This window comes from Protopterus annectens, chromosome 7.part1, assembly GCF_019279795.1.
Source record: "Protopterus annectens isolate FY-2018-M chromosome 7.part1, PAN1.0, whole genome shotgun sequence".
NCBI classification, from domain to species: domain Eukaryota; kingdom Metazoa; phylum Chordata; order Ceratodontiformes; family Protopteridae; genus Protopterus; species Protopterus annectens.
The window spans coordinates 46,518,489-46,530,988 of record NC_056740.1 but is presented as its reverse complement, the minus strand read 5'-3'; the positions used below and the strand labels follow the sequence as shown (position 1 = coordinate 46,530,988).

Genomic DNA, 12,500 nt, shown 5'->3' with positions numbered 1-12,500 from the left:
ATGGCGCATGGCAACAGCTATTCCATTCCACCAAGGTGGTGACACAACTAACCATGGTAACTACCACCCAATAAGCCTGAGTAGCCTGATCTGCATGGCTATGGAGCGCATCCTCATGGCACTCATTAACATAGACAATGGTAACCTCCAGACACTTGACACAACCCAGGACAGCTTGCTTGAGTGCAGATCATGCCTACTGAACCTGTTTGACATCTTACAATCACCTAGACTTTAGGTGTGGGGTGTGGTAGTTCACACATACTACCTGGACCTCGCCAAGGATTTTGACACCATTCCCCACTCAGGTATTATTTCTACACTCACCAACCAGTACATACACCCATACATCACAGGTGTGTTTGCCAACAGACTTACACACAGAACCCAGATGGTAAGCCTAGCAGCCTCCAGGTCCAACTCTTGACCAGTTACAAATGGGGTCCCACAGGACTCAGTCCTGGGACCCCTACTGTTTGCCATATACTTCTCAGAGGTACGGGCTAATACAGGTGGACTACAGCAGACCATGTTTGGTGATTACTGCAAACTGGGAGCCATAACTGACAGTCCAGCTGTCACAGACGTCCTTCAAGGGGCCTCACATAGATCAACACAGGGTGTCAGAGTCATGGCCACCAGCTAAAGGCCACATACTGCATGGTTATTCCATGTTGGGAAACTACACACACACACATATTAACACATGAGTGGCAGACACTATAATTCAGACGACGTAATGGGTATGTGGGGACTACATTAGATAGTGATCTCTCCTTTGACAATCATATCTGCGAAGTAGTTAGGACATCCATCTATGTAGGCCATCTGATTACTTAAGGGTTCGCATCTAAACAGACTGAGGTTATTGTGCCCCTTTAGTCATCACTCATCAATCCCATCTTCGAGTATGATAACCCATTTTGGATGTACCTCAGAAGACACATCCAACAGCTGGAAGGGCCACGAACGTACCTTGCCAAGAGGAATAATGCCCTCAGACATGTGTCCTATGCTGCCAGACTGCATAAACTCTTGCATTACTCAGTGGCATCTTGTTTACTCAGAGATGATATTTGCTGGCCAATAAAGCCATGTCCATGTCAGGTTTAATGGATATGCTCCACCTATGGGAATGCATGTCACAGTGAGCAACACACTGTAATGAGCTACACCTTGCCACAACCATAACTGGAAGATGCTGGAGTGACAGTTTCCTGTCATGTGTACTCCCCATGCTTTGGAACTACATTACTGATTACATTATATAAAGCCCCTCACTAACACTCCAGGAAATCCTTGCAGAGTGGGTGGGGAAAAGTGGATACACCACAGGGATTGCAATTGGCACTGCTCCACAGAGGGACAGTTAGTTAATCAATGGGGTGGCAACAGAAGACACATTTTGGCTAGGCTTATGAATGTCCTTGGGCAGTTAGGCAAGTACCTACCTATGTACCTATGAACCTATATATACAGTATCGACACATGTTGATAGCTTAATTTATTGCTCAGGTATTGACTTACCTTGTGCCAATGGCAGTTGTGTGTACAATAGTTGAGGGCTGCCTATGTAGGATGCACACAGTAGACCACCTATACATGACAATTTACAGGTGGTCGTGTGTGTGTGTGCCATCCATGTTTACTGTGTGTACAGGTGGAGAAGGGTGTCAGTCCATAGGTGCCTACACTGTCAGTGTGTGTGCTATACGTTCCCTCTTTGCCAAGGCATGGGCATACTGGGCAAGCCTCTGTCTGCCTACTGGGGCTGGCAAAGGGTGTTCATGGTCTGAGTCCCTCTGTGCCTGTGGGGTCCTTGGCAATGGTGGTGGGCTGTGAGGGCCTTCACCATTCTGTCCCTGCTGCAGCTGTTTCTGCAGGATCATATTGTGTAGCATGGCACATACTATAAAGATGTGGGCACACATGCCTGGAGAGTACTGCAAGGCTCCACCAGATATGTCCAAGCAATGGAACCATGATTTCAGCATCCCAAACACATGCTATATGATGATTCTGGTTTGTGCATGTGCCTCATTATGGCATTCTTTCATGGGTGTGTGTGCATTTCTGATGGGAGTCATCATCCACGGTTCTAGTGCATAGCCAGCATCCCCCACCAGGTGGCCATATGGGATGTCCCGCCTGGCAAATACCTGATACAGCTGTGAGGCATGTCAGATGTGGGAGTCGTGATAGCTTCCAGGGCTGCCAGCACACACATCCATGATAATGGCCTGGGCATTGCACACGACCTAGCAGTTGATGGAAGGGTATCCCTTGTGGTTTATGTAGCGCCTACCCTGCTCACCGAGTGGTGACTTGATGTGTATGTGCGTGCAGTCTATTGCACCCAGTACCTCCGGGTAGTCTGCCGCATGGTGGAAGAGATACATATTGCTGACCAACTCCTCCTGTGTTCGGGGGAAGTATATGCGCTCATTGGCTTGTGGTAACATGGCATCCAGGAACTGGTGGAGTACCCTGGATGCTGATGCCTGTGAGATCCCCATGATATCCCCAGTTGGCCTTTGAAAGGTACCTGTGGCTAGTATTCTCAAGCTTACACATATCTTCGTGTCCACTGGGATGGGTTCCCCTCTGTTATTTCTGGCTCTGAGGTGTGGCCGGCACAGATCAACAAGTTGCTGTATGGTGTCCCTGTCCACCCTGTAATGCTCTACTATCTCCAAATCATGTAGCCCCTGGCAGGTTACCCTGGGTCTGAACACTCTTCTCTTCCTCTGGTGCTGAGATGGTTATCAGCATCATCCTCCATGCCACCTTCAGTCTCCATCCCATGCTGGTGAATCAAAGCTATGGCAATCCCTAACATGTACATATTAAAAGTTCCCCATTTGTATACACCAATGGTGCAGAGTGTCTGGGAATACACAAGTGTGTGTGAGGTGCTTTCACACTTTATACTATTGTGCTATGGATGCTGCTGGTGTAATTGGATGTGTATGTGCAATTCCAGCTGCAGGGTATCTTAATTATGGGTTTTACAGCAGGTACTGCTATTGTGGGGCCTTTGGTGTTTAATTATGCTTGGCTGCCATGATTCATCTACTGCCCTTTACTTCACTTTTCAACCCGATTCCCCTCCCATTGTCAGGCATGCATCCAGCTGCCGGCTTTCTTGTTTTGTACTTTCCCAACCCAGTATTGTGTAGCGAAATGTGTTATGTAGCTGATCTACTGCAAGTTTGCTTTGTTCTGCTGTGACAGTTCTCTTTTATTTGCAGTATGGCACTTCCCCTTTCCTGTTCTGTAGGTAGCTGCTAGCAGCCTTGTTAGCTGTTGTCAATGGCCCACTGTGGGTTCCTAGGTGTTAATTACTCATTTGTACTCCAATTACCTTGCTTCAGCATTTCCTTATTGTCTTCCCATATCATTCCTGTTTCAGCTCTGGTGCGAGCCTCGCACAGCCATTTACTGGGTTTCGAACATGTTTTCATCCACGTTCACATGCACTTTCAGTTATCTTGTGTGCTCTCAGCTAAGCAAAGCTACAGCTACTTCAACACACCCCTATCCTGCGGCTTTGTTTAGCAACAGGCAAACCGGAATAGCAATGCTCCAATGTGCTTACAGCTAAGGTGGCGCACCCCTCTTTTGATGTCATATTTATCTCTAGGCCACACCTCGGTGTTGTACCGTTACGCTGTGAGGTACATCCTTACGCCAGCAGGGATTTTGTGATTCAGTATTACTTGTCTTATTTGCATGGCATTGACAACTAATTCCTAGTTACCGTGCAACCCTTGCGCCATGGTGTGGTGTAGCATGGGTGCCATTGACTATTATGGGGAATTCATGAAATGTGTAACATTGCAGTTTTATTACATATAAATATATTTTCATTGTGATCCCGTTTGCGCACCGATACACTGCGATTTTACTTCGCGTTAGTGTGGGCATGACATTAAATGTTCTTTTTTATATGTTGTGTATGTTTTTTTATGCCAGTGGCTATATATTTAGCCATTGGCATATATTAACAGTATAATACGTGAGTTTGGTCCACTGTCATTGCTCTGATTTTATGTTTGAAAAAATGTAAACCGTTTTTTCGGTTTACATTTCTGCATGCTTTCACTATGCCTGCACCACTTCCTGAATCGCTATATACCTTCATTTGCATGTTACGCTGCTGCGCATGGGGTAATTAGCATACATGTACCAGGAGCTGTGCGGCCGTGGTGTACGCAGGTAGTGCACATGGAAACAGCTCGTACCTGGATCGCTCAGAGGCCATATTTGGCGTTAGATCGCTGACGCTACGCCTGCGCCTGGCGCAAGCTTCATGAATCTGTATGTCACAGTCCAGTTGCTCATAACTCATTTGTTTGTAGCTAAATACTTGTCCTTCTATTTGAGACAAAGCAAGTTTGAATGTACACATGATGGTTCCTCTGAGTTTGTGCAACCTCAAGTGTGGTATATGTATTGATCACTGATGTGGGACAGAATGCCAATATTGGGGTGCGGGAAGTTTGCCTCCTCTGAAAAACACGTGTGTGTGTGTGTGTGTGTGTGTGTGTGTGTGTGTGTGTGTGTGTGTGTGTGTGTCTGCATGTTTTGCCTATACCAAAGCTGGTATTGTATATGGGCAACCAGCAGTGAGTATATTAAATACAAGGGGATGCTGCTTGTCATATTAGGCCACATAGAACGATCAACATTTAAAACGTGAGCTAATATATACTACTACTATATACAAACTGGTAGAATGGAATTTATAATGTGCATTAAGAAATAAACTACAAACATAAGCTCAGCCAAGGGTATGTTAGGTTAATGCAAGTAAAAAAGGTGAATGTTTTATGGTCTGAAGAGAACTTCTAAAGTGACATTAACCTTAATGTTAGTGTGATAATTCATAAGGTAGGCTTACTAGAATGCCCTAGTTGTTTAATTTCATGAAATATTTACAGTTATTTAATTGCATTGCAAATTATATGACTTGTTCTGTGATTTATTTGATACTGTTAACAAATCTCTTTACAAAAACTTAATGTATTTTAATGTTCTCTGCTTTGATACTGTGTTATTAAAATATAATAAAAGCATAAAGAATAAAAAGGATCGCTATCAGTTGTTTGTTAACTAAATGTATCTATCTTCATTTGATAAACCAAGAAAACAAATACATAAACCAACTAATACAAATAAAAAAGAAAGTGCCTGAAGCACCTGTAGCACACACACTGCAATGTTACATCTAAGCTGCCACAGCAGCTAAACAGTGTGTGTGCTCTACAGGTGCTTCGGGTACTTTCTTTTTATCTTCATTTGATAAAGGAAGCCACACACATATAACTTCTTAATATATCTATGTGTATATTGACTAATTATTGTAACATTTACATTTTGTACTAACCAACTTATTGGTCTATAGCTGTCTAACTTACACTGATCTTTTTTCTACCTCTGTACAGGTTGCATATGACTGATTTCTAGAAACTGCTATCTATCAGCTGACAATGGTGAAAAGCTGAATGAACTACAGCAAAAACAGTACCCATTACAAAAAGTGCTACAAAATTAGTTTGCATACCTGACTGATTCTGAAGATTTATTCCTTGGTAAATTAGCATTAACAAGATTTAACAAGGATATTTACTTTACTCTGAAATTTTCTTTGTTTTGTTATTTTCATTAACTTGCATATATTTTATTTGTTTGGTGTTTCTGATTTATTTCTAAGTAGTGTGCTTCAGCTTCATGTTTAATAAATATTTGACAATGGCAAACCTCTGCATTTGTTTCTTAATTTTCTATGTTGCCAGGATTTGAAGATATTTTTAAATACTTTTTGAACTCATTTTTTTCCTTGCATCTCTGTTTTACTTTCTCATATTAAGCTTTTGAGTATGTTACTATGATTTTTAAATATTTTAAATACATTTTCAAAACTATCATTTTATAATTGTTTAAACTGGTAATCTTCAATTTCTTAGATTTAAACATTTTCATTGCTAATGGGCAGCATGTTTATGCATGATAAATACTGATGGGTTGAAACTTTTCTTAATAAATGTTTCATTTAAAGGAAGATTTAATTTGCAACCGTAGGACTATCTCTTAAAAGTTTCACTTATAAACGGGATATGTTATACTTTAATTATCTTGCAAAAATTATATTATTGCTAACAAACTCAAAAGTATGTTTTTAAGTAAAATGCTAATAATACTCCATTTCCGCGATCTTTAGGCAAAAAGGTCTTTTACTGAAAAGGTATGTTTTCTCTACCTCTACCAGAATCTCCTGGTAAAAAATTCATAACCTACTAATGTGATAACAATAATTTCTTGCCTTTAATTTTATCTAACTTTACAGTGTGGTAAAAGCGGAAGGCTTCAACTATTTTTACTTTCAATCTTTTGAATGTGATATTATTTAAGGCTTTATAGCCAAGGAATTTATTTATTTTCTTTTTGATGATTTATTTTGTTACCTGGTCACAGCAAACATGGAAAGCACTTTACTTACTAATGTCTTTTAACCAGTGGTGGCTGGTGACTTCAAATCACAGGGGGGCTGCAGGAGACAGTTGAATGGGTGGGGTCAAGGGGAGGGGGTGTGGTCAACCAGAAAGGGGAGGAGCTATGCACAAAACCACAAAAAACTAACTTTAATTAAATATGCTGCCCTGGGTGGCAAACCATCATTATGAAAGTCCAATCAAGACAAAAATAAGTGTAGAAGAATAAAAATATTTCAATGCATTGGCTGCATGACAGCTTACTTAATATCTAGATGGAAACAAAAGGTTGTGAGGCATGAAAAAATAAATTACTTTTAAATACATTACTGGAATGCCAGTCAAAATCAAGTATAAGAAAAACCAGAAGCACTCAACTCAAACCACTTCTCCTTGCACTGCAGTCCTAATTATAATATATTCAGCTTTATTAAAGTACCAAGTAACATGCTGAAAGTAGAAATCTATGTGATGCCCCCACTTGTAAAAATGTTTCTTATCCAAAAAGACCTGCTGCCTGACAACTTGTTTCATGGGAAAACATGATAAAAGTAAAAATGAAAAGCAAACAAGAAACAAGCTCAAGATACATTGCTTAAAGGATTACTGTACAGGTTATGGACCACACATGATTGGCATTCTGTTTAGTTTACGGGTAAAGTCTGTAGAGATGACTGGAAGTCTCCAACAAGTGTAATGAGCTTTTTAAAATAATGGAATCCTGTCCTTTAATACCCAAGGCTTATACATTATCTAGTCAAGTATTCTCTGCATGGCAACAACAGAAAGGCTTTCAATGTTGGCAATTCTTTAACAGTATGCTTATTAAAGCTTACTTGCATCTTACGATCTCAGACAAGCTTACCTTATGGTCATTAAAGCATTGCTACTTAAAAACACAGAGCAACAGGCACTTTGAGTAATAAGCATAAATCAACAGTACAAAAATATGACAGAAACCAGACCATTCTGCAAAATCAAGGACAGATGAAAAGCCACTGTGGTACTTATGCAGTGTGTCCTCCCCATCCAAGGTAGATACAACTACTCCTTGCCTTGCTTGGACACATCCAGAGTCACTACATGGGGGAGTGGGGTGCAGCAAGCATGCCACAATTTGAAATCTCTCTGGCTGACTGTGATGGCCCTGACACATTTGTCATACCTCTCAACCTCAAGAGCAAGAAATCTGGACAAAGCCATACACAGAAGTGGGACAAAGGCCCAACAATAAGGACAATTTTTAAATATTGCTCTAATAAACTTAGAAAGATAATAGAATAGGTCTTGCATTAGTATGAATTTTCTAAAGGGTATAAAATCTGAAACTCAAATGTCTGTCATTTTCTAACTTCAGTCTTTAGTGATGTCACTAATTTGCCAAAAAACACAATTTTATGAAAAATGGACAAAAACGTGATGCAAAAATATAAAATAGACACACAATACAGCTGCTACCTGTCAACGAAGGGACACTTTAATATTAGTACTGCTACCTTGAGCAGCTGACAAAATATAAAAGAATCTACATGCATTTCAAGTAATCTATAACTTTGATTATTACAGTTATTTCTTAATTGTAAACCCTCCATGTTTTCTTCCAAAATTGCTATTTCGCGGAGGGATTATAAGGGGGAAGAGCAACATTTTGAGCCAAAAATTGGGGACAGTTGAGAGGTTGGCTATGCCTAATTCTATAAAGCAATTTATTTGCATGTACCTCTCAACCTGTTAATGCAGTAAATCTGAACAAGGCCAAATATATTGGGGAACATATAAACAGTACTAAAAATTGCTCTTGTATAAATTGAGACAGTTGATAGAACAGCTCTTACTTTAACATGCATTTTTCTGAAGGTTATGAAGTCTGAAACTTAGAGTGACTTCTGGCAAATCATTTAGGAATTAAAACTACAAATTTTATGAACAACAAACCAAAAATAAGAAGCAAAAATCTATTCATTCTTTGAAAATCTGGACAGTTGGGAGGTATAGTTCAACTGGGCCTGTCTGAGTTTGCTGCCCTTCCCCCCCCTGACAAAATAATGGTTGAATGGAGCCTCTGCAGCCATTCCAATGAACCATTATACTTGGTTATTTCACTCCATTTACCATAAACACTAATGTGCATACTGCTTTACTTCTATGATGAGTTGGACTTCATTTGAAAGTTTTATTTTGTATTTTACAGCACAAACACTAAGTCATCTGTTAAACAAAGCAATGCAGTCTCACAATGAAAACTTAGCATTAAAACTTCTCTGCCCTTGAAACTCACATTCATTGAAACAGCATTGAAACCCACATTCAAAGAAAATACATTTTGCCAGTGGCAGATAAAGATTAATTTTGGGCTGTTTTCGAATCATAGGCTCCTTGCATATGAAACATACATGTGCTCTGATACACCTTCCTCATTGTACTAAAATTATATTCCTTGTACAATACAGTACACTTGTTACAGGGTGTTTTAAATTTGTTTTGAACATTTTTCCAGTAAGCAATGAAACAAACCAAATGCACCCATAATGGCAAAACTGCCCAGTTGAGAACATTTATCATAAAAGTCTACTCAGACTTCCACAGTCCACCATTATTAGTAAATATACACAATTCTACAGTCCACCATTATTAGTAAATATGCACAATTCCACAGTCCACCATTATCAGTAAATATGCACAATTCCACAGTCCACCATTATCAGTAAATATGCACAATTCTACAGTCCACCTTTATCAGTAAATATGCACAATTCTACAGTCCATTATCAGTAAATATGCACAATCTCTGAAGTCAGTCATCTAAATAATTCCACATTAAAGAAATCTGTAACTAATGAAGCGGTTGCTGCTAGCAATCACCTTTATATTTCATGGTTTCATCGAAAAATAAAGTGTCTGTTGCCCCTCAGGAATAAATTGCCTATATTACATTAAAAAATGATAAGCTAGTAATAATATTGCAAGAGGAAATGGATGGCAAACTGATAATGAACTCATAGTTAGTATCTTCACCATGGAGAACATTCTCAGTGCAGCATCTACCCCTTGTGGGAGTAGAACCCACAACCTTCTGCATCAAAAGCAAGTACATAGCCTGTTGTGCTATAGTATTAACTGCAAAGCACTAAACTTCTATTCCCCTGCAGCTCTCAGTTCCTTGTAAAATCTACTAAATACTCAACTGCATCTCAACCCGCAGCTCAAGAAAACTGGAAAAAGCCAAAATGTATTGGGGGTCAAAAGCCCAAAAACAGGGACACATTAAACATTGCTTGTATAATCTTGGAAAGTTGCTAGAATAAAATGTTGTGTTGCCACCATATATTTTACTGCCAAGGTCCCTGAGCAAAAGACAGTCAGAGTAACATACCACTACACATCAGCTGCTTTGTAAAGAGGAAGACTGAAACTTAAATGGCTATCATTTAGTGAATTCAGTTCTCACCATAGCTGTCAACCTCTTAGTACAAAACACCTGGACAAACCCAGTAATGAGGGAATACAGCCCTCAAACATATTCAGTGAATTCAGTTCTTGCCATAGCTGTCAACCTTAGCACAAAAACCTGGGCGCAGCCAATAATGGGGGCATACAGTCCCAAAAATAGGGGCAAATTTAAAATATTCATCTTATAAACTTGAAAATTGCTAAAAAAAAAGGTTGTGCTACTATGTATTCTGAAGAACATGAAGTTGGAAATTCAAATGCCGGTCAATTTTACTGCGGACAGAACAAAAACAATTTTCAGCAGAGACGCAGGGATTAAAACTGCAGACACATCTTTGTAAAATGGCAGGGCACCAAAGCAAATCCACACAAACACAGGCAGGAGATGCACACTCCACACAGAAGCCACCCCAACCAAGAATCAAACCAGAAAACCTATAGCTGTGAGGCAACAATACGACCACCGCAACATCAATTATGCAAGGAATTAAACATTCAGAAACCTGAAGTCTGAAATTCAAATGCCTGTCAATTTTACTGCGGACAGAACAAAACAATTTTCAGCAGAGGCAGGGATTAATACTGCAGACGCGTCTTGGTAAAATGGCAGGGCACCAGAGCAAATCCACACAAATACAGGGAGGAGATGCAGACAGAAGCCACCCCAACCAAGAATCAAACCAGAAAACCTATAGCTGTGAGGCAACAATACTATCACTGCACCATCAATTATGCAAGGAATTAAACATTCAGAAACCTGAAGTCTGAAATTCAAATGCCTGTCAATTTTACTGCGGACAGAACAAAAACAATTTTCAGCAGAGGCAGGGATTAAAACTGCAGACACGTCTTTGTAAAATGGCAGGGCACCAGAGCAAATCCACACAAATACAGGGAGGAGATGCAGACAGAAGCCACCCCAACCAAGAATCAAACCAGAAAACCTATAGCTGTGAGGCAACAATACTATCACTGCGCCATCAATTATGCAAGGAATTAAACATTCAGAAACCTGAAGTCTGAAATTCAAATGCCTGTCAATTTTACTGCGGACAGAACAAAAACAATTTTCAGCAGAGGCGCGGGATTAAAACTGCAGACACATCTTTGTAAAATGGCAGGGCACCAGAGCAAATCCACACAAACACAGACAGGAGATGCAGACTCCACACAGAAACCACCCCAACCAAGAATCAAACCAGAAAGCCTATAGCTGTGAGGCAACAATACTACCACCGCACCATCAATTATGCAAGGAATTAAACATTCAGAAACCTGAAGTCTGAAATTCAAATGCCTGTCAATTTTACTGCGGACAGAACAAAACCAATTTTCAGCAGGGATTAAAACTGCAGACACGTCTTTGTAAAATGGCAGGGCACCAGAGCAAATCCACACAAACACATGGAGGAGATGCAGACTCCACACAGAAGCCACCCCAACCAAGAATCAAACCAGAAAACCTATAGCTGTGAGACAACAATACTACCACTGCACCATCAAATATGCAAGGAATTAAGCATTCAGAAACCCTTAAGTCTGAAATTCAAATGCCTGTCAATTTTATTTAACATTTTTTAATCAGGAGAGTCTGACTTGGAACAAATAAACAATTTTCAGCAGAGGCCCAGGAAGAAATAATGCAGATATGTCTTTGTAACATGGGAGGACACAAAAGCAAACCCACACAAACACAGGGAGAAAATACAGACCCCACAAAGAAGGAACCCCAGCCAAGAATCAAACCCAAGAACCTGCAGCTGTGAGGCAACAATGCTACTACTACACCATCAAATATCAAGCATTGCAACATTTACAAACCACAGATATTATGAGGAACAGATCAGATCGAACATGAGGCAAAAATCTGAAATTTTTTTACAAATGGTGGTGGGTAGGGAACTCAAGTCTTTAACATCTGCATACAGGGTACAGGGTTCAAGCCTGAGGTATTCCCTACCACACCACCATAAGCACCTGGGGCATTTTCACACACACACACACACACAAAACACACCATACACACACAAATAAACATTGTAAATTAAAAAGCACCTTACCTGAATATATCCAGCTAATGTACATCCTTCCCGCGCAATACTGAAAGACCCACGAGATCCTAATGCTCCTTCCCGACGAGATCCCTAATGCTTCTTCCCGAGTCCTGCTGCTGCTCTTGCAGTCCGGACGCGACCCATAATCCTGGCGAGTCTGTGCACTTTAAAAGTGCACAGGCGTCTCCTTAATCCCCTATGGGGACTGCGGACTGTGAGCATGCGCATAGACCGACAGTAGTCGGGACTACTGCGCATGCGCGAATTTTTTATTTTTCTTTCTATTTTTTATTTTGAGGGGGCTGCAGTCCGGCAGCCTGATGCCACGAGCCGCCCCTGCTTTTAACAGTAATACATAAAACAATGAGTAATTTTGCATTTTTGATGAGCAAGGACAAGCTTTATGCCTGCTTTTCTTTTTTAAAAAATGAGTGTATGGGAGGCCTTCTAAGGAGATGCTTAATGTCTGTAATACTACCACTGTTATGACTTTGTGATTTGC

The 12,500-nt window shown here is 40.4% G+C and overlaps 1 protein-coding gene across 1 annotated transcript in view; it reads left to right on the top strand.

Moving 5' to 3' along the window:
• CHCHD6 (coiled-coil-helix-coiled-coil-helix domain containing 6) overlaps nucleotides 1-5,762 on the top strand; it is a 3,644,424-nt gene extending 3,638,662 nt beyond the window's left edge. Inside the window, exon 9 of the mRNA XM_044078539.1 lies at nucleotides 5,448-5,762. Within this exon, the coding sequence (XP_043934474.1) occupies nucleotides 5,448-5,462 (15 nt within the window). The 3' untranslated portion in view covers nucleotides 5,463-5,762. The remainder of the gene's footprint in view (nucleotides 1-5,447) is intronic.
• Nucleotides 5,763-12,500: the final 6,738 nt, after the last annotated feature.